General features: G+C 44.3%; 2 protein-coding genes and 1 long non-coding RNA gene across 4 annotated transcripts in view; 2 read left to right on the top strand and 1 right to left on the bottom strand.

The window, feature by feature from the left end:
* EFCAB5 (EF-hand calcium binding domain 5) overlaps positions 1–3,218 on the bottom strand; it is a 42,372-nt gene extending 39,154 nt beyond the window's left edge. Inside the window, exons 1-2 of the mRNA XM_075440042.1 lie at positions 3,111–3,218; positions 2,220–2,308 (exon numbers count right to left, since the gene is read on the bottom strand). The gene's annotated coding sequence lies outside the window, so the exon portion shown is untranslated. The remainder of the gene's footprint in view (positions 1–2,219; positions 2,309–3,110) is intronic.
* SSH2 (slingshot protein phosphatase 2) overlaps positions 3,008–22,412 on the top strand; it is a 101,865-nt gene continuing 82,460 nt past the window's right edge. For both annotated transcript variants that reach the window (XM_075440046.1, XM_075440043.1), the window contains exon 1: positions 3,008–3,141. In XM_075440046.1, coding sequence (XP_075296161.1) covers positions 3,079–3,141 — 63 coding nt within the window. In that variant the 5' untranslated portion in view covers positions 3,008–3,078. The remainder of the gene's footprint in view (positions 3,142–22,412) is intronic.
* Positions 3,359–21,425, top strand: LOC142363710 (uncharacterized). The gene is made up of 3 exons (XR_012765906.1): positions 3,359–3,441; positions 16,094–16,180; positions 21,159–21,425. It is a non-coding gene; the product is annotated as an uncharacterized LOC142363710 (long non-coding RNA).

Below are 22,412 nucleotides of genomic sequence, written 5' to 3'. Positions count from 1 at the left end.
TCAGCCCGGGGAAGAACAAGGCCACAGGCTTCCATCCTCCTTTTTCTACCGACCATGATGTTATGACCACAGGCGGCCCTGTAATTGCTCTTTTCAATCAGAATACATCTGCCTTATAGCTTCCTCCTCCATATTTAAATTCTGCTGCTAAAAAACATTGCACATGCAAATTAAACCTTTCTAATGGCTCGGAGAACCACTGCAATCTGTGATTACTGTAGTTAATAACCGATAAGTTGGCCCTCTGGCAAACGTAGATAGCACTTCCATTACTTACTTGTGGTAAATGTTTTTTAAAAGTGTTTGCTGTTCAAATACCTGGAAGGGCTACCTGATATATGAAAATTACACAAAAGTCTATTTTGGAAGCTGGTTTAAATAATAATTTCTTGATAGTAATCCCTACATGACTGTTGCTCAAAATCCAGAATGAAACACCAGTCCCAGGGGAAGGAACTGCTGGAATACTCTGGGAACTTGCAGTCTTCCACCTGTCCTCTGCATCAATGCAGACACATCTGAACAGAAGCCATGTGCCTAGAAGCAGCCCTGTATTTGCAGGGATCCATCTGCACGAAACAAAGCAATAACCTGGACATTATGCTTTAGAGAAAGGCGAATAGCATTAAGATTCCTGTCATATGCCAGAGAAGAAAAAACTTTCCCATCCTCAAATGTGACTCCTCCCTCCACTGAAAATCATGGCAAGAGCTTTACAGAAGCATGGCCTCGTATCTGGCTACCGCCTCAGCACAGCGGTTGGTAACCACAAAGAATCTCTCTTTCTGCTAAGCTTCACCATGCTTTGTCTATACATCAAGCACTTGACTCCATGCTTCTTATGTTCCCAAAACCTTCTGCAAAGAGACTACAAAGTGATGCAAGATCATTTTTACCTGAAAGGAAGAAGTGCTTTGCCAGGAGACAAAGCGCTTTTTCAGTTTCACAGAAAATAAGACAGAAACACGCAGTTAGAACAAACGTTGTGTTTGAGTAAAATATAACAAAAAACATCTACAATGAATATAGCAGCTAACCCTAACAATCTTTAAAATTATTGAAAACCAAAAGATTCCCCTGTGCTCCATTACATTGTCAATCCACGACACTTTTAGTTAAAGTTTCTTTCTTTTCTGAACTGGGTACAAACTAAAAAAAAGCTGAATAATGTGGTCTGAAAAACATACATTCTGCTGTTCAGTTATATAGCTGGAGTAAGCAGCAAGTATAGATAGGAAAGAAGTTCTGTTGAAATTACAGCTAGAGCAGATAGATAGTTTATTACAGTAGCCACACCTGACAGCATTGCTGGTCTGGCTACGTCATTTGAAAGTGTGAGTAGATCCTACACACATTCATCAGGTACGTGGCAACTCCCAAGCACAGAACAGTCCTTCTGGTCCCAAAACTTGCAGCTTGCTTTCTCTACAATGGCAAAAGGATGTCTGTATTTGGAAGTCTTTGCCAATATGTACGTACTGTACAGATACACCAAAACCGCATCTGTATTGCAGATTTGCCCACAGAAAAGATAAGGCATTTAATTAATAAATGGAAGGGAGGGACCAGACAAGAGGCTGCTCAGAAAAAGATACTGTTTTACTGGGACGCTGTGGAATGTTCAGAACTTGGGGGATACTAATTTAAAAAGGGTCTGGAAGGCATTTTATTGACCTCTGTGCCATGAATCTGAGTGCCCTGCTAGCACACTTTCCATAAATATTGTGTTTCAAAATAACAACACAATGGCTGTAAAAGGCAGGACAGTGATTGTTTGTTTACCCATGGGTTTTGCTTATTCTCCCCATGCGCTTGGATCCCACCGGGGCCTCTTCTGGACTCTTTCGTTGCTGTGCAGTTCACCGTAAACTCAGATTTCGCCCAGCTTAGGGAGCCTGTCCTTCATCCCCTTTTGTCCACAAGGAGGCAAAATGCCTCCTCAGCGAGCCTGAATTCTTCATGGCATCGAAGCCCAGCTCCCAGAGCCGCCCTGCAAAGTATTTTGACTGCAAGGCACTGTGGAATGACCTAAAAAGCTACCTTGTGGCTTCTCCGGTGCTTGGATTTACAGGGGCAAAAGAGTCCCATACAGCCCCATCAGCCTGAGGGGCGGATGAAAGCAACGTGGACCAAGCGCTTACAAGGAATCGATGGATTAATGCACACTCTGAGCAAAGAAGAGTTTGCTCTGTGTAATATTTAGACTGGCTTCTGCTTACCCTATGTAGTCTTGTCATTAGATGCCCAAGACAGTTCTCCGCCCCAGGTGCCTCCCTGCCAGCATGCCCACAAATTTGGTCACACCAAGCTGAAATTGCAAAACAAATGAGGCTTAACAGTGCTTGGCACTTTGTCTCAGAACCCAAACTGTCAAGCAGTGTCACATTCTGGGGATGTTTGAACGCTTTAGATGTCATGTATACTGATTAGACTAGTTTTTTGGTGTTTGGGCTTGTGCGTTGATGATCTATCTATAGATAGGCGTCATATGCTGTCTTCATTACAGGAACAGTTACTATTGCTCCCCAGTCCAAGGAAAAGCTACAGTATGAGAGCAGTAAGGCCACCTTTCACCACATACGGTGCCACACGCAGCTACCCCTGCCAGCGGGATGGGATTCCGACAACCCCACCGCTTCCCCACACCATAGCACCCTGCCAGGAGCCACGTCCCGGGTGGCTGCAGCCAGGCTGGAGCACATGCCCCAAACTCACCTCCGGGGCCGAGAGGCCGGGGCGGGCTGACGAGCTCCCCTCACGCCCCGGGCCGGGCCGGGCCGGGCCGCGGGAGCCCCACGGCCCCGCAGGGGTTAACCCGCCGCCGCGGCCGCGGGGCGGGGCCGCGCTGACAGGTAGCGCATGCGCACTGGCGCCTTATTGTGCCCGGCCGGCCCAGCCCCAGCGCGCCTCAGTCGGCAAGAGGCCGCTGGCGCGCGTGGAGCTGCTGCCCCCTGCGGCCGGCGCCGCGCCACCTCCGCTCCCCGCCCCGCCCCGCCCTGCCCTGCCCTCCCGCCGCCGGCGCTCGCCATGGAGTGAGGGGCCCCAGCCGGCCGGACGCGGGGCCGCCGCCGCGCCGCCATGGCTCTGGTCACGGTGCAGCGCTCGCCTACCCCCAGCGCCACCTCCAGCCCCTGCGCCTCGGTGAGTCCGCCCGGCTGTCCGTCCGTCCGTCCGCCCGCCCGGCGGTGAGGGGAGCGCGGCGGTTGGTGGCCGTTAGGGTCCGGCGCGCGGCGGTGCGCATGCGCGCGGCTGGCGTTCCCCCTCCTTCCCGCCGGGCGCCCGGGCCCTGACAGCTCCGGGCGGGCGGGCGGCGGCCGCCCTCGGCCCCTGGGAGCGGGGCCCTGTCGTCGCTGCGGCCTGCTGACAAGCCGGGGGTGCCGGGTGCCCCTCGGCGGGCCCGGTGGGGCTCCGCGCTCCCGGCCCTTGGGCACCGCAGCGCAGGTGGGTCCGCAGGGTCCGGGTCGGAGCCGGCCCCGAGCCTCGGCCGCTGTGTGCAGGCGCTGCTGCCCCGTCCGCAGCGCGGAGCCGTCTCAGTAAAGCAGCCTGGCTCGGTTTTGTGTTCGCTGTGTGTGGTGAGAGAGGCGGGAAGTGTGCGTGGAAGCAAACTGACATCGGCCGGGCTACGGCTGTTTGAAGATGACTTAATCTGGTGGTACCTGCTGGGTATCTCCGGTACGCGGCCCTTCCTTTGCTAAGAGCGAAGATTGGCCCCCCCCCCCCCCTTTTCAAAATGTTGTGTATAATCTTCAAGAGGCTGTGTCAAGCCCGAGACACAGAAGGGCCGGACTTCAGCTCTCCGGGGGAGATGTGCAGATGTTCTCAGCGCTGCCCCGAATCCTCGAGCGAGGCCGGCGGCTGTGGAGACCTCCTGCTTTCCATGCTCTGGAAACTTGGGACGGGCTGTTGGTTTAGTACTTTATATTGTAAAATCTTGCATGTTAACCCCTCAGACTGCTACCTACCGGTTATGTGGCTGGTTTCTAATGTAACTAAGGATGAGAATGAAAATTTTGAGCTTACTTTCACTTCCTGTATGCTCAGCTTCCTCACCTTTTTTTCCTTAAAAAACCTCATGCATTATCACACTGGTTTTACGTCTGGTTTGCAAGTGTTTGGGGGGAGAAAAGTTGAAATCCCAGTTGCTTCCGTCATTGGGGGGGGATGAAAAAGCCAACTTCTCTGAAAATATTTCTTGTGGTGTTAGGTAACCTCTTCTGAAACCAGATCAGCTACTTGACAGGTCCTGCCTGCCCCGACAGCATTTTAGCTGTCAGAACACTTTTTTTTTGTCCTGCTTTCATTCCCATGTCTCTCCTAAGAGAGGTTTAAGGTATGTTTATTTAGCAACAGAGATTAATTTTGCTCATATTTCTCTGCTATAAATATTAATGTGCTGCATTACCTCAGAGGTTGCTTCCCCCTTTTGACTTCTTTACCCTTTCCACTGTTGTTTTTCCCATTCATTTCTTGCATTTAAGACATCTCGTTGTGAGAATAGGTTGGTCTCTCTTAGCATCTTCCTCCTTTCTTCCGCTTGGATGCATGACTGCTTCCTTTGTTAAATATTTGATATATATGAACCATTAGTTGTGTTCTGTAAGGCTTTCCTATCTGCAGCAGCCAGTCTGTTTCCCAACCAATTAAATTACATTGAACCTGTACTCATTTTTGAGCGCTGCTTAGTTTTTAAATATATGAAGAACTCCGTCCAGAGCGTGATAAATCCAGAGAATGCAGCGTTCCTTTTTTTCAGTCTCATAGTACGGAGGCGTAATCTGTACTAGTGGTCTTTGTGAATCCTTGGTGCTCTGTGCAAGAAGTGTGTGACTGTGTCCTGGCCTGGTTTTGCTTCTCATGATTACTTCTTTCTCAGACTTTTCTTGCAGTGTGAAGTGGAAATGACATTCGTCATATTCTGCCCTTAACTGGTATTGTTTGAGTACTTCTGCATTTCCTGTTATAACTTCCTAACCACACATTAGGGTTTTGACTGCCCTTTTAGCCTCTTGTAAGATAGTTGGGGTTGGTTGTTTCTCTGTCCTTCTGTCAGAATTCTGTTGAGCTTGTGTGTGTTCCTCCTCTGTCACAGAATTGTTGTTTCTTAATCAAAGCTTTGGTGTCATTTCAGGCATGATCCTTCCTAGGCTGCTAAGGCCTTGTGAGCAGGGCAGTTGCCTTTTTAGTCCTTAGGAAGGCGTTGGTCCTGTGAGCCTGCCCCGCTTGCTGTTCTTATGGATCCTTGTTGACTTCAGCAGGAAGACTGGATTCTTTCAGTTTTAAGTGAAATTGTTTCAACCAATCAGTTGTAAACTGGTGGTAGCTTCCTTCTGTATGGACGGATAATTCTATCTCCAAGTTGCCTCTTTAAAAGAAAGGTCATCTTGCTGGATAATTTTTATGAGTAGTAGAAGGGTCTAACTTGCTGTGTGAAACCCTGCTGTTTCTGAACAAAGATATCTGGTAACTGCTAGAAGCTTGCTGTTCCAGCTTGTGGGCAAGGAAGAAGCATGTCGGTGTGCAAGCATATGGCTGTGTGTGATTCACTTTCCAGGTCACTAAGAATTTTGAGGGGGTAAATGGATTCTCTTTTAAATTGGTTGGTGTCTCTTTGCTTTAGAGATAAAGTTCTCAGACAAGGAGAAAGGGTGAAACTGATGCCCTCCAACTGAATTTTTGCATGAAGTATGCCCTATAAACAGTTATAATTGGCTCTTACAGGTTCAGGGGAATAGCTGATCTGAATCACTCTGAAATTGGATGGCTTTTATTTATAGGTTTTTATCTTGTTCTCATTGCCATAGAGCATCTCATGAGCATTCATTTCAGGGTAGTTCATCCAAAGCGTCGATTATACATTTACAGCCCTCTGGTGGCTCGATGACTTGTAAAATTCCCTTAATTGTTTGTCCAGACTTTAACTATCTGTTTGTTTTGGCCTTTGGTTATGCAGCCACTTCTGAGAAATAAGACTGCAATCTTCACTTCTGTACAGCTGAACAGTTGTCTTCTGACGTGTCGTGTTAGCAGAAAATGGTAGAAGGCGGGACCATACTACAGTAAAATGTAAAGATACTGTGAGCTGGAGGGGGGCTACTAGGTGCTGATCAAGGCCTTTGCTTATCTTGCAACACAAAATAAGATTTCCTTTTTTTTTTTTTTCCCGCCCCCCCTGCGTGTTTGGGGGAATTGGGGGTGGGGGAAGTGTTCTCCCTCCCATCCCTCAAAGACGGCTGTTTTGGGAGAAGGAGGACTTGAGTCAAAGTGAGGGAAGGGCCCTGGATGCAGCGTCTGTGTTGTAGCAGGTGGGCACAGTAGTCCTATCATGAACAGAAGCAGTGAAATAAAACCACCCTGTTCACAAGTGCGGCTCAGGCGTGCAGTCAGAGCGCTGCTAGGGCAGTTTGAAAAATCTAGCCTGTTGCTTTTTCTCTCCGTACCCCAGATTCTTTGACGCTACTTCCCCATATCTGTGCCATATTTCCTGTCTTGCAGGACAGTATCTTGTCAAGTGGTAGGGCTTTCCCATCCTTCCCTTCTAACATCTGCATTCCAGTGGAAAATAATGAAAGCATATTTTCTTTGGATTCTTTCTTGACAATGGTAAGATACTGAACAGAAAGAAATCTGAAAGAAGTGAATGATTTTAACTTGCTATATCCTTTGCTTTTGGTGTTTAAATGAGAAAAAAGAAAGTTGCTCACCATTGTTAAACAAAATACAACATTTTAAAAGGGAGTAAGTTTATTTTGCTTGGACTGTTAGTGTGCACGCATTGTTGTTCAAGGCAGTTGTTAATGCTGTCTTTTTTTTTTTTTACATATGCATTTTAAATTACTTTCACTGCTTGTGTCTCTAAGCAATGGACCGTCTCTCAATCTCCTTTTGGTGTTAAGCTGCAGATGTCTTGCACTGTCTGACAAACACAGAGTATCTCTATTGCTCGCTCCGTAGCAAAGTGTGGGCACAGCAGCCGCGTTGTCAAGTCTAGGGACAATCTGCAAGAAAGAATTCTAGCTAAAGGAGAGAAGAGCTAGTAAAAGATGCCTGCCTCAGAATTCCTTGTGAGCCTTCTTAGCTGAGGCACTGGAAGTTGTTGGGTAACTTCGGTCACCAGGCTAGCATCGAATCCGTGTCATCGTGATGATGGGAGCAGTGGAAAACTGCTCTAATACTCTTTGTATCTTTCCAAAAGGCTTTTGGTAATTATTGGTATTGAAAATAATCTATTGAAACTTCCCCGTCTAAATGATTTTTATGCACAGTTCTACAGAACAAAATCTGTAATTTCTTTTAAGTGCTTTTTTTCCTTTGTTTGTTGCGTCTCATTCCTGAGAAGTGAAGAAGCTGAGCAGGCGATCTGGCCCTGACTGCTCTTGCAGTTCACTTGTCTTCCCTACCCTCAGGGAGACAATATGCTTTTATTGGAAGGGAGTGACTGACCCAGAAAGAGAGGATATGCTGCATATATTGTTCTAAAATGCACAGTTAAAAAAAAAAAAAAAGTTTAAAGCAAATGAAAACCTAAGCCATTTGACTTCCCCTCCTTAATCCCAGGAGAACAGCTTGAGCAGGAAGCAGAGTCCCGCAATGTGTTTGGGAGTCTCTGTCGTGTTTTGCTTGAGGGCTCCTTGCTGGTGGAACATACAGGAAATATTTTTCCCACTTATTTATGGGGAAGCTAAATATAACATTTCTCTACCTCTGGTCCTGCAATTGGTATTAAACAATGTGGTAATTGTGAGTTTACTTAATCATTGATAAGTCCAGTCTATCTCACGTAGATCTCCTTTTTCTTTTTTCCTCCCCCTCACCCCGTTAGTTAAGATCTTGATAGCTGCTGCTTGTATAGGGTTGTGGAGAGTTGATTTTTGGAGGGGACTACAGTGTAGCTAGGAGAATAGAAGCTTGTTATGAAATATTTAGTAGACTTAGAAATGCCTAATATTTAAAGATGCTATCATCTGTTATTTGTTCGTTTTCCTCAACTGATGTTTTTCAGGTATTGCCATAGCTCGTTCTGATAACTGAAGTTTTCAGAGGCAGTGGACCAGAAGAAAGTGCTGATTCCTGCTTCAGGCAAACTTCTCATAGCACCTTACAGATACCTCAGTTTCCTCTGTTGCCAGCTGTCACCATCTGGGAAATAAAACTATTAGTGAGGTGATTTGTAACGTCCTCCCTACCTTTCAAACTTCTCTTGAAAGTTCTGCAAGGAAAATGGGAGGCATCTGCCTCTTGTCGGGTATGATGCTGTATTGTTAAAAGATGAAGGTTTCTGTCCATCTGCACAATACCAGGCTCTTGGGTTGCAGAGGATTTTTGAATGTGAAATGCATTCATATGTGGTGAGACTCCTCTTCCTAAAGCAGCTTGCTGGTTAAGCTGAAGCTGCTTGGTGACAAAAGACTAATCTTCTCTTGAAGATTTGTTGTCTGTTGTATGCACACATAGCAGGCTCTTTTAGAGATCTGCATGAAATGCAAGGTCATTTTTTAGGTTGAGAACAGTATTTGGAGCTGAGAAGGAGGACGATGACACTTCCATTGGAAACTCACTGAGTGTCATACAGAAACATTCTTAAAACTTGCAGAGTACAAGAAAGAGTCTTTATCTTTTTTTGGGGGGAGGGGGGTATCTAACTGTCCTTTTGTAGGATAGCTCAATGATAACTTGATTTTTTTTTTTATTATTTCTTCCTGAAACAGCCATTTCCCAGATATGTTTGTAGTTTTTATGAGAATTCATACCTTACAGCCATACTGATGATGATTGGGTTTGGTTTGTGGAGTGCTTTAGTTCTTGCTGCTTGCTTGTTTTTATCTGATTTGTGAGGAGTGTAAATTTGGAGCTGGCGATGACTGACTTTGACTATCAGGTCTAATATGCTGTGCCATTTGTTATTGAGCCGAAGGATGTACTGAATATAAAATACCTCTTTCATATTGTGCTTTACATTAGATCACTCAGTCTGAGATTGCTTTGCGAAGATGGCAGCTACTTCTCCCATATCCTTCCCCTTCTTTTTCATACTGGGGTATTGCTTTACAAGTTCTCACTTTGGAGTAGTTGTGCCCTGACCAGTGAAGTCCAGCCAAAAGAAGTTATGGTAGCTGGCCTAGAAGCCGAAGCTTGCTTTGCTTGGTGGAAGTTGGGCTTCTTGTAGTACTTTTTCAGTGTTGACATAGAATGGTCATTTTGGGGTTAACGGAAATCTTGTCTTTGTACTTATATTTCACCTTTTCAAAAATTATTATTCTGTTGAATATAATGCCATTTGTGGCATTTTAGATAAAACAACTACACGGTTCATTTGCATCTTTCAAAATACGAAGTTACATTGGAACAGACTGAGTGGAAAATACACTGATTTTGTCACGTCTTGAGTTCCTGTGCTACATAAATTCTTGTGTTTTGAAAAGGAGCTTGTAATTTGAAAGTGCAAATAGCTTGTGATGCTGTAATGAGTCCTTACCTGACCAGTATTGATTCTTGCTGTTTAAGCAGTGAAAGAAGGTTGAAAAGGGTAGGGTACTGGAATATCTACAGTTATTCTGAAAGTCAGTGACACATTTGCTTAAGTGGAGAATGCTATTTTGAGTGGAGACTGCCATTCAAAAAGCAGTCTGCTGGAAATATTTCAGTGTAAGAGGGCTGCCTTCATGCAGGGGTAATGCCTGAGGGCTTCCAGTTACTGAAAAAAAAACCCTGAAAGATCTGTGACTGCAACTATTCTGTCCTGGGAAATGGGGGGAGGAAAAAAAAAAAAGAGGGGGGGGGGGAAAGAAGAAAATAGCCTTTGGGCGGCTTAGCTCAGTGTAGCTGCTCCCTGATCACAGCCTGCAGCTCCAGGTTTCATTCTTCAGTCACAACAAACCACATCCTCCCAGTACCACAGTGCAGCTTCACTCTGCTGAAGAGAGAGGGCTGTTTTGCAGGCTGGCTCTTGGGAACATCTGGACGCTGTTGCTGTCCTTGCAAGAATGTGCTGGACAGGAAGACTTCAGAAATGCTCTTGTACTTCAAGAGTTCAACTGACGTGAACCTTGTACTGTCATCAGATCTGACTCTTGCTGATGCCATTTGCAATAAGTATGTTCTAAGCTCCTGGTCTTCTGTGGCTGATGCTTCCTTTATATAAACTGGCCTTGCAACGTGAGAGCGCTAGGCGTGTCAACTGCCTGCTCCAAGTCTTCAAGCTGTTCACTTCATCCTGTGAAGTTACAAACAGTCTCTCTATTCCATTGATTTCCCCATGCATCCTTTTAATTTGTTTATTAGGTAGTGACAGTGAAGCTTGTATCTTTTATTTAAAGGTTGAGGGGGGTGGTTTTGGAAGCAAGAGAAGCAAACAGGTGATATCTGTTGGAAGTAGCTAGTGATTTAAACAAGGCAGCCAGGGTTCCTTACCTTTTGGCTGGAAGCTACCCTTCCAGAGCGCTCTCTTTAAAGGGATTGGGCTGTGTAAATTGATGAGATCGCTGTCAACCATCTGCAAAACATCTTATTACAATATTATAGTATGGCAGTGTGTGTGTTCGTGTATTTTAGTTAGCGTTTGGGCAGGCTTCTGGCTGCAGTTTTGAATGTGTCAATAGCTTTTTGCCCAAATAGAATTGCTCTGAATATGCATCTTATCAGTGTTGCTCATTGCAGGCTGATCTCCTCTCAGAAAGCATAAAACGTTGCTGTAAGATGAGTCACACAGTTAAACAGCTTGTTGCTTCCATGGTGAGACGCACCCTGACTGTGTATGCCAGCAATCGTGAAACTCCTGGCAAATACACTGTGACGTGAACTTCTTATGGCCTTGGTAAACGAAATGCCCGTGGCACTCGCTGAAATGCATTTTGGTTGTGGCTGCTCACCGCTTTTGGGTGTAGTAGTCCCTCTCATGAGGAATTCCTCAACTGAGACTTCAGGGAAATAATTTACTGCATCAGTGTGGGCTGTTTGAAGGTGAAATTAGTGGGGAACTTAAGGCCACAGCATAAACTTCCTTTACTGAAGTAATCAAAGACACTAGAATACTTTATCTGACTTATTTTGAAAGAACTGTTGTATCACAGATCGTACTGCCCCTGTGCTAAGCTCATCTCAGAGCTCAGGCAGTGGCTTGGATGCTTGAGCTTTCCACTGCTCTGCGAGTAGAGCAGCACAGGAGATCTCTGGGAAGTAAATTCCAGAGATGTCTCGGGAGTCGTGCGAGCTTGGGGCTCGTGATGCCAGGCTCCTTGTTGCGCAGCTTACCCCCTGCCTACACCTCGGTGAGGTGAGCCACAAACAAGTCTAAGGCAAGATAAAGCGGGATCTGAAAGGCAGAAGACCATAACCTTACTCCTGTGTACGGAGGGTCCGTTGAATCATGTATTTGCTCTGTTGAGTAGGCTTTAACACACTTGCTGTAGTAGCTGGTGTGTGATACTCTCTACTAAGGAGGCAATCTGCAGGCTTCTTCAGTTAGTTTGCCTGTAACTGGCTTTGCTGTTGTAAGAGTAGGGATGTCCCAAAGGCAATTTGGAGCAGGTTCCAAATCCAAGAGTGTGTTCTCCCTCAGATGCGAAGCAATAGGAAGTAGCTGGGGGAGAATGGCACTGTAAGGGGTTTGCTGAGGGGTTAGGTCTCAAGGCCTCCTTAGCAGAAAGGGAAAAGCTGCTGAGTTAGGCACGTTTGTCTTCAGTTTTTAAATGGATTAAATATCTGAGAAGTGGATTTTAATGTGGAAAGCTGGTCCGGTCACAGGGGACTGTGGTTGTCCTGTTGCTCTCTCTGGCTGCTACCATGTCCTTTCTGTTTTGATGTACAGAATTATCACATTTAAAATTGCGGCAACTTGTTCAACTGGCTTGGTTTAGCTTCAACAGCTAACATTTGAGAAATGTGTATATTAAGATTCTTAAGGAAAGAAACAAAACACTTTAAGCTTTTCATCTCTATACCTTTTAGCGTGATGATTAGAGGAAAGGATGGGGCATGTGCCTTACATCTGTAAAATGCTTTGCTTTCCAAAGATGAGCTTTGTTGGTAGTTAGAGGTAGTCTGAGTCTTCTCTGTGATGCAGGACCAACCCTTTGGCTTAATCCATCTGAAGTTGGAGTTTCCCACAAATCTTTGAAGCTGCTGAATGCTGTTCAGTGCCATGTTCTGGGCATTTGAAAACGAAAGCCCCTAACCTTTGTTTGCATGTGGAAACCCTGTGGGCTGCTGTCCCTCTGTCTGAAAGAATATGCAAGGTCTTGCTCAGCCAGGAAGGGGCCAGTCCTTAGCAAACTCTAATTAAAAAAACAGAATTCCTGTAAGTGAATGTCAGTGCGTAGGAGCAGTGGGTTGGCAGTTGTCTGTGAGATGGCCTGGTGCTTGTCCGATTGCAGGTGTCCTTTTGAGTCTGCTGTTTGTTTGCAGCAGTCCTGAGTTTTGGAGAGTCTTCTGTAGGAAACGGGGTGTCACACTGAAAATGTAGCTCGTGAGTAGCTATGGGGCAGACAGGAAGGTGCCTCAGCTCTCCGACCTACAGACAGGAGCTAAACCGAGTTACAAGAGGAAATGCTAGGTGACAAGGTAAAGGTGTTTCTGGAATATGGATTGATTCTTTTTTGTTGTTCTTTGGTTTTCTTTGTTGTCATCTTTGTGTTTTTGTTTTCCTTTCCACAGTCCTCCTCAATACTTTAAAATGGTTTAAGGACGGGCACTCTGGGCATGTTCTTCAGATGATGCTGTAACCACTGTATTTAAATACAGTGTATCAAAATACGGTATTAAACAGTTAACTAGCTGCCATATTCTCTTGTCTTCCTGGGTGAAGTGTAAACCTTGAAATGACAGCCTTCTCCTTTGTCTTTTAAAATTGCAGAATGGTTGACAAAGACTCAATTCACTTTCTCAGCAAGTGTTTTTCTTACGTGACACCTAGCGAGTTTCGTTACTGGGAGTTTCCTCTGTTTTCAGCTGAATTGAGCTTATATGGGGTAGCAAGCTTGTGACTTCAAAAAGTGAAGTGAAACAGGGCAACTTAGCCTTTTTTGTTCTCTTTGGCATTTCTTCCTTCTCGGTAGTATTTTGGTTGCGCAGCAGTTAATAGAATGTGTAAGGCTGAATTTCAGTACTTAAATGAATCTCCAGACAGCAGCTACCCGTGTAGTGTGGGTCAAGTCTAATTTTGCATAAACCTGTCAGTACCGTTGCATATGGATATCAAATATTAATATGTTATCTCTTGCTTTTTGTGTCAGCCTGCCACTGCGTCCCTCAGCACTTTGCTGGGCGGTGGCTGGGGGTGACTGCCTCTGTAATGTGCTGGGAGCAAATTGTCCTTCTGTGCAGCTTCTCCTCTGCTCCTGAATCTTATGTAAAAGAGATTATCAGGGGAAGCCAGTACAAGCACAGCATATTTTCAGATGCCTTCCCAAAAGTTGGCCATAGTTATATAAACTGTAAGGCAAGGGAGGCACTATCAGTTCACATTTATACTATGACTGGAATAGAGTTTGCATAGTCTCAGTGGGTGAAATGAATGTTTTTCATATACACTTTACAGATCCCTGATCTCAACTTGTGCTTCATGCTGCAAAGATAACAACTGTGCCACAGGCTTCTGCAACCCATACTTCTGGTCTTTGAAGTGGAATTTTTGTGTGTTATGCATATACCAGAAACTGCTGTTGTCTGGAGGAAGCTGTTTAACTTAGATCTGTTCATGTTGAGATGGCCGAGACGGTTATTTTGGGGCAGTTTCTATCTAATACTCTTATGGGCAAGGAAGTTCAAACTTGACTTTCCCTTGAGAAGGGAAAAACTTTACATCTTTTTAGTATTTGGGGAGATGATAGCATGAGCCAAAATAAATTTTTAAGCTTAAGTAATTGCTCACATCTTGATTCTAAACATGAGATGTGCCTCATTTAAAAATAATAATAATAAAAAAAACAAAACTGAAACAACAAACCCAAACAAACACACCCTTGCTCAGATAAACACTCCCCCAAAAACCCAAAACAAAACCCAAACAGCTTAGCTTATTTAGAGTTTAAACTTGCAGTTTGGTTTTAGGCCAGATGAGCATAGAATACCTTGAGCCAAAGCAGGTGAGGGCAAAGATAGCTTGAGGTGAGAAGCAGTCTGTATTTGTCAGAATTATTTTGCTTGCTGTGAAGCCGGACATCCTGGACCTGCTTCACTCTTTAAATTTGGCTTTGATGGTGAAAATTTTGTTGCACGTGCTGTAGGAAATACCAAAGAACCCTGAAATGGTTGGGAGATACCAATAGGGTGTTAGTGAAGAATCTCTTCTGGGGGCAGAGGATGGGAAGCGACTTGCCAGCTGGCTGCTGATAGCTGTCAGTTTTGGTAACATGTAGTGTTGCCTCCTTGGCTTGGCTCGGTTTCAGTGCCGCTGTGTGGTGTGGGAGCACGCTGTGTCAAACGTGAGAGCTCCCTGCGGTGATGGGAAACCAACAGTTCTGCCAGCAGGTGCAGCCTTTAGCTGCGGTCGTGAGGATGCAACAGAAATGTTTGCTGCCATGGGCCTTCAATATTGTCAATCTCAAACTGAGTGTCTTACTCATGAAGGAGTCATGGAACAGGCCTGGGCCTGGCCTGAACCTCTTCAGAAGGCAGAGCTTTGTTTTCTGCGTTGCACTGCTGTGATAAGAGAGCGAAGAGGGGAAGCTGTGTTCGAGAATCTCTAATCCATGATGGTGGCTCTGACTGAAAAGGAATAATCTTATTTTAAAGGGTGCTCTAAACCACTAAAGCTTTATAAATATTAATTTTGTTCTTTTGTTTCCTAATAAAAGGCTTTTATTCATGAAATCACTATTTATTTATTAACCTGACAAACTAATAGCAAGCTCTCTTCTTTCAGTGTATGCATGTGCCATATCACAATTCTGCCTGTCACTGTGCATAAGAACTTCATTCATCTGCTTTAAAATGTCATTGATAACAACCTGGCAGTGGCCCAGCTTGGAGCAAGTTAACTACACAAGGCTGCATTGTAAACCTTTCTGAGAGTACATGCTACATTAAGTCTAAAATTAAAAAAAAAAAAAGAGAGAGAAAAATGTGCAGGCTGGTCTGGGCTATGTACAACTGCCAAAGAGCTTCAAACCTCTGAAAAAAAAATGGAGCTCTGTATAGAGTTCGGGCTGAAAATGGAGTAGTTTGGAGTTAAGGGTACATTCCCTGCACTTTAACGTCTTTGAGGTACACTGCATTGATAAGCCTCATCTTAGAATGAGAGGGAATGTCTTACTGAATCAGAAGCAGCTAAATAAGAACTTGTAAGGATCTTGTTATTTCTTTTAGTCTCTTCTTTCTTCGGCTGAATGCCCGGGATAAAAACTAGTCTGAAAAGAAGTCATAAGCCTCTGGGAGTTAACTACTGGTAATAGCGTGAGGTAGTTTGTCTCGGTTGTAGTAACCTTCCCCAACCCCAGCTGCAGTCTGTTCACCAAGTGTATTTACCCACATGTAGGTTCACACTGTGCAAGCAAGGTGCCTGGCACACACCGAAGGCCAAGTGCCTGATCTTCCTGCCAGCTCCTCTGCAGGGACCTGAGCTGCCCGTTGCTCTGGCAATCTTGTATGTGGGGCTTCGTGTTCATGGCAGTTTACTGCTTCTTGCCTTTCACTCACCTGTTAAAACTATTACGAATGGAACTTTTAGCCTGGATGAGGGTGAACTGAATTGCCCTTGAAACAGATGCACAGCTTGTGAACTTCTTTGAGAGAAGCTCCCAGGGGTCTTTAAAATGGGCCCTGCCCTGTGCTACATGTGGGGGCTGTGTGCTTGCGTACAGCCCCTAAGATAGCCAGTCTTGCTGAACAATTGAACAGTTAGCAGAACATGAAGCTTTAAGGCATCTTCATCCAAGGTCTTCTGGGAGCAATGTAAGCACGCAGTAAATGACCATTGTTCTCATCCTACGCTCTAGAGATGTAAAAGGCTCAGGCAGTGTGGTGAAGGGCTTGCTCAGAACTGATGGGTGTATGGTCTGATTTCTTAACTGCAACAGTCTTCAAAAGAAAAAAAAAGGTACAATGTCATGCTGCTTCACTTCTGTGTTTTTGTTTTGTTTTGTCTCTTTCTTAAGTATAGTGTATGGACAGCACCATGGGTTAGGGAACGCTTCAGCTTCAGAGACTTTTCATATATAGCCTTCTACTGAAGTCAATGGGCGTGGAGGTAAGCAGAGTGCTTTCTGACAGCATCACTAGCACCCACTCTGTAGCCTGATGCACACAACACTCTTTGTGTTTGAGCATTGTTTTTCTCCAAAAAAGTCGCATGCAGTTGCACAATGAAGACACTGCTTATTTGTGTAATGCAAAAATCTGTTCCTGCTTGTTGGTACAAAGTGCAAGCAGTGAGCGTCGAAGTGCAGGAGACTTCACAGATACTGCATGAACACTTGCCACTGGACTTCAGTGACAGCCCTGTAGTATGTCAAAATAAAATGTGACTTCTCAGTTGGTCTGTGAGTGAATGGGGTTTGAGCGTAGAGTTGAATGTTACTGCCTGAAGCGTTTGTGCTACTGATGCTCAACACCTTTTGCCCCTGCTATTGTTTGTTTGCTTATTTTTACAACTGATGGGTTTAGTCTCTCAATGGTTAATCATGTTATCGCAAGCACTTGGAGTCAGTGAGAGTTTCCTGTTTCCTTGTCTTTCTGTTGATTTCCTTTTCTGTTGAAACATGACTTTCTCTGTTGAAACAACTTAGTTGCTCCCCTCTTCAGTTTCCGTCTAGTGCCTTAAAGCAGAGGGAAGGGGAACTGTCTGAAATAGCCTGATATTCTCACAGAGATATTGACAGCTGGGTCTGGTGACTAAATTGTTATGATAAAACACAAATTCATTAGCTGATGCTGCTGAAATCCGCTGACTTTTCTGTACTCCTAATAGAAGGCTTTAAAATATCCAGCTGCAGACTGATCCTCTCCAAGCATGTGACGCTGACATCAGTCCTAGAAGTGAGGCATTGAACTGCCTCCAAAAATGAGCTCATTGGGTGAGATTCAATGCACCAATTTAGCAAAATATTAGCTAATTCGATTACATGGTCACCTGTACGTACTGCTTGAAAGATGGGAATTCATTGCAATTTTCCAATGTCATTCCAGATATCAGTGTTGTAATCCAAAGATGCTTTTGATAGGATGCTGTACTCCCATTGTATGTTGGGCGCTGGGCTTGGCAGAGCCCATCTCTGATTGCCACTAATTTGCTCCAAGACCTGCCAGTTGCTTTGCTTTTTTTCTTGCACCCCTCCCATCAAGTTACAGGGAATAAGAGTTTAGGACTCGTATTAAGCAGGCCCTCCAACATAACTTGCTTTATTTTTCTTAGCGGCTCTCTTGACTTGTTTAAATGGCTGCATAAAAACACAGCTATGTCCTTTCCTGGGAGCCTGGGTAGTGGTTCATCTTCAGCCTGACCTGCCATCCGAAGCAGAGTGACTAGTCATGACCGAAACGAAATTAAACCCTGGCAGAACCCTTCTGGAGGCTGGCTGCTGTGTGCGCCTAGCCTCCTCCCCTCCTGTAGCTTAGAGCAACAGCAACCGCGTGCTTCCTCTTACGACCCGCACAAAGAGCGTGCATTCAGGCAGCGCATCAGGGTGGTGGTGACCACGAATAAACATACATGCCCGTTATTTTGTAGACTTGAAGAAATTCTGTATTTACTTGTGATTTCAGTAGGAGTGTGTTCTAGATGCTAGGGTCCGAGCATCCCAACATATTTCTGATTATTTATTTACTTGAAACATGGGCAGAAGCAGTATGTTAGGAGAAGGGTTCATGTGAATTTGTGGAGAAACATTGTTGTCTCCCTCCCCCCACCCAGTACTTTCTGCCTGTTATTGCACATTACAGGATTGTTTGTTTTGGATGCTGTTTCCTGCTGAATAGAAGTCTTTATTGAGCTGACCCATAATGTTGCTTTCTTCTTTCAAGAAATGCTGCTAACTTCAGGCAGAGGAAGATGCTGTATCTTACAGGGCTGTAATAAGGTTGCCTGCATTGCGATGTGTCATGAAATTAAGAATTAATGCAAAAAGAATTATACTGTGAAGAACAGCATGGACAAACTGCTGCTGGTGTGTACAGAAAGTTGAGTTGATGAGAAGCTCTTAAAGGCCCTGTGTATAGAGCAAGAAAAGAAGCTAGGTTTGAAGAGCAAGCAGTAGAAAATAAGATAGTAAGAACTCTGTGCAAGAGTAAATGATCCCTTAGAGTAGCCAAGGAGGCTGGTTGATGCGAACTCTGCAAAGCTCAGTGGAGAGTGCGCTCTGATGTCCTGAGTGATAGTATCTCTTCCTAATTCTTGTTTACAAGAAGCTGGCAGGTTTTCAGGAAAAACTTCTGAAACATCCTTGGTGGGGAGCAGGATTGGGATGACAAAATACTTATTTGCATCTAGAAAGTTAGCTACAGCAGTAACTATTCAAGTTGGCTCAGTGACTGCTGCCTGGTTTTTGTTAACTTCAGGAACAGGGCTGGTGAGAAGTGAGGTGTTGGGGTAGGACTGCGTGGCCCCTGTCGCGCCTCAGCACACGCGTTCTGCAGCAGTGGCTCAGTGGCATTCTTCAGATGCTGCCTCTGCAGAACGATGAAATAAACTTCCGCCTTTCCCAGTAAAATGCCTGTGGTACGCACGTCAGTTGTTTTAGTTCATCTTTATTGAACAATAGCAAGAGTTGTGCAGAATCCATGTAGGGCGTGGAAAGGGAGAACTGAGCCCCATCTGTCCTCTGCTCTTGGAGGGCCAGAGGAAAGCGGCTTCGCCCGCGCCTGGTTTGGTAGTGAAGAGCTCTTCCCTGTGATTTGAGAAGGGGGTGGGGAGAGAACCAGATGCTCTTAGGAAGTTCATACCATTGTTAATAATGTAATTCACAGATGGTGGTGAAGGCCTTGAAGAGGCTTTCATGCAGTACTTATGCTCTGTAATAGACAGATGATCACATAAGGGCTCACAAATAGAGATGACTTAATCCCAAGGATGAGTCTACAGTGATCTGTTTGATAGTGGCCCTGCGGATCATTGTAACCTTTTAAAACAATTAAGAGCCTTCGGGATCCCAGAATGTTGAGCGGTACTCTAGGATTGGACAATGTCAGGATAAAATGTTAGTATGGCTTTGAGACTTTTCTAGCGGAAGTGGCTCTTACAAAATAAAAAATAAGTTCCTTTGTCCTGGTACAGAACTCGGTACAGACAGTACAAGTGTGAAAATCCGTTTGTACAGCGCCATCTTACTAAGAGGCAGTTCTGCTTGTAGTTCCATTTGTCTGGTTGGAGTTGGAAGCAGACCTTGCATGTCAGTACTTAATGACAGCTAAGGAGAAGGATTATGGGTTGCATGTCCTCTTGCTTTTTGAAAACAAAGTCACTCTCACCTATAAGCAAATGAACAGTCTACTGGTTTTCAAACATGCAGAGTCAGAAAAATTTTAGCTCAAGTCTACGCAACTGAACTCAAATATTGGTGTGTTTGAGAGAGGTTTATTGATAAGGTTTTCACTGACTGCTGGTCAACTTTTTTATTGGCTGTAAGCTCTGTAACTGAAACTATGTATTGGGGACTTCTAAGCAATACTAGTTTATATGGTAGCACTAGAAATTGAAAGTTTCAGCTAACACGAGAACGGGTCTTTGCTTTGTTGTTTGCTGCTGTCTTTTCAAGTGTAGCTCCTCCTTTCCCAAGAGATGTTTCCATAATGGTTTTTATTATTATTAACTTCTTCAAGTTTAAATTGTTTTGGTAAATTGGCTTCTTGTGATGTTTGTCATGTGATGGTTCATGAGCCCTGAAGAATGTGGTTCTGTGCCTTCAGCCATGTATTTGCCCGTACCAATGCAGGCTGTATCATGTGTTCTTGCTGGTCTTGCATTTTGAGCTAAGTACTGAAGGGGGTGGGGGCTGGAAAAAAGGGGTACTATTTCAAGGCTAAGCTACCAGAAATTCTCAGACTGCTTAATTTGTGACTCTGTTCACTAGTTAAATATAATCCAGGATTTTCTACCTCTTCCATATTTTCACAGAAATATTTTCTGCATTAGAAGCTGTTTTTTTTTTTTTTTCTTACTATCCTCTTTGAAAAATGGGGGGAAAAAACATGCTTTGTTAAAAGAAATATCTTGAAATCTTGGGGGAAGAGATTTTAAAATTTTTTTTAAAAAAACCTTGGTGAGGGGTGTGTGCTTTAACCCAGAAAGTTGGAAAGTACCTACTCTGTTGCACATTTTTGTGTATATCAACTGTGGCATTTGTAAATCAACATCTTTATTACTGCAATAAAATGAACAAAGTTGAAATGACCGTATCTGTGCCAAGAGCGTACTGTTCCTCCACAATGGCCAAAGTTTTTGAACACTGAAAGTGCTGTTAGTGAGCTTGTGTACAGCTCCCAGCCCTGCTACCAGTGTGTGATGTCTGTGTCCATTCCACCTCTGCACAGTGGAAGCTGTGCCCTCCGAGGGCTGAAGACTGGCAAGGTCAGACTTCATATGAGGTTTGTTTTGAGCAGTACTTTCAAGCATTTGGGCATCCTTCTGTTTTAGCTTTAATTTCCTTCCTTGACATCATGTAATACTGGTTTTCATACATATATGTATATGTGTGTGTCTATATATATATGTGTGTGTGTGTGTGTGCGTGCTGCTACTGCTGTCCAGCCCTTTGTGTTTTTGCTCCCCCCCCTGCTTTTACAGCAACTGCTGTTGGGTATAAATCAGTGTTCTTAACTCTTTGAGATCAAGGCTTTACAGGAGAGATGACTGTCAGCTGAAGTTGTTCACTGCCCTGAAGTCTCTGCATGTGGATGCCCTGACAGTAAAGCTGTCCATCTTCAGGAGCTTTAATTTTTAAGCAGATGGGCTGTGCTCTGGAGTTCATGTACTACTAGACTTTTTTTGTACTTTTTATATCCGTGTGGGCTAATGCATTTCTTTAGATTTGAATCCAGCATCAAAGCAACACTGGTTTAATACAACGTTTTTTGTATCACCTTTTTTCCTCCAAATAGGATTTCATTTTCAGCTCTGAGTGTAGTATTTGTTGCTTCATAATTTGGGGCTTTTTGTTTGCTCTTCACATTGTTTAAAAAAAAAAAAAAAATCAAAAACACCAACCCACACATAAAGCTCTTGTTTTGCTTAGCTCGTACAGTATTTCTACTTGGCTCAGAAGATGTGGATTTGTGAGCAGAGGGAATCCTCATCTGGCTGGTCACCCGAGCTTTCTTCAAGAGCATTAGAAGGATCTACAGCTTAAGTTCATCAGAGAGCTGACCTGCTCTAGTTTTAATGAGATTTATTATATGTGTACCTTTTGGATTCTACGGCTTTGATCTTCAAAACAATCTGTATAAACCTGTTAGTAAAAGTAAAACTGTTGACAGAAAACTGACTCTTTATACTGAATCTTTCCTGTGTTGAGATTATTGGTTTTTGAAATTAAAATAATATCCCTTGTGCCATTGGCATGCAACCTACCTGTGTTGTTTGGCTAAGTGCTGGTATTCATGCTTCCCTTCTTAGCTCCTCCAAACCTTCTCAGAAAACCACATTGATCAAACCCTGATATTGGAGCTCTGGCTTGGAGAGGGTGGAAGAAACAAATCTGGATGTGTGATTGTGTGTGAATGTTATGGATACAGCTGCAATCCTAATACATGTCGGAGAGACTGTTGAGGGTGGGTCTTGCCCAAACACAAGTGTGCATTTACCCTAAAATTGCCTTTGGCTTTCATAAAAGCTTGACAGCATTTAATAATTTGAGCTTTGTTAGCTTAGGAAACCTGGGAGTTCTTGACTTGCTCCAAAACAAGTTCCTGGTGAACTTTCGTCTTGTCAAATAACTGTGGGACTCCAAGGCCTCGAAGAGGATCCAGAGGTCGCGGAGGGATATAGGTGTGCAGTCATTGTCATTGAGCGAAGGCAGCGCTGGAGAGCACGGGCAATGCGAGCAGGGAACCTGGTGTCTGCAGTGAGAGTATCTGGGTCAGTCTCCCAGCGCTGCAGGACGCGGGAGATGCTGCAGCAGCTGGCTGAACTCCTTTCAGTTTGGTGACTTCTGTGCTGTGTTAAGTCTCTGTGAAGATGCGGGTTGACAGGCCTATAGCAGAGGTGGCCAGTGAACACAGTGATTTGACGTGTTCCACCAAGATTTGGCAAGCTTGATGACTAGGTGATCTCTGGAGCTGTGAAGAAAAATGCAGCTTGTCAATAACAGAATTCATTAGCTTTCCTCTGCCTGCGCTGGGTGCCTCTACGTGCAGCCCTCAAGTCTGCTGAGGCAAATGCATTGCTGGGTGTCACGCCTTTCCTTTTTTTTTTTTTTATGAGTGTACCTATTAATGGAAGCAGAGTGCATAATGTAATCTTAAAATAGCTGCTCCATGAATGCAGAAAC

Source organism: Opisthocomus hoazin, chromosome 20, assembly GCF_030867145.1.
Source record: "Opisthocomus hoazin isolate bOpiHoa1 chromosome 20, bOpiHoa1.hap1, whole genome shotgun sequence".
Taxonomy (NCBI): domain Eukaryota; kingdom Metazoa; phylum Chordata; class Aves; order Opisthocomiformes; family Opisthocomidae; genus Opisthocomus; species Opisthocomus hoazin.
The sequence above is the reverse complement of the archived record's forward strand: the minus strand, read 5'-3'. Positions and strand labels throughout refer to the sequence as shown.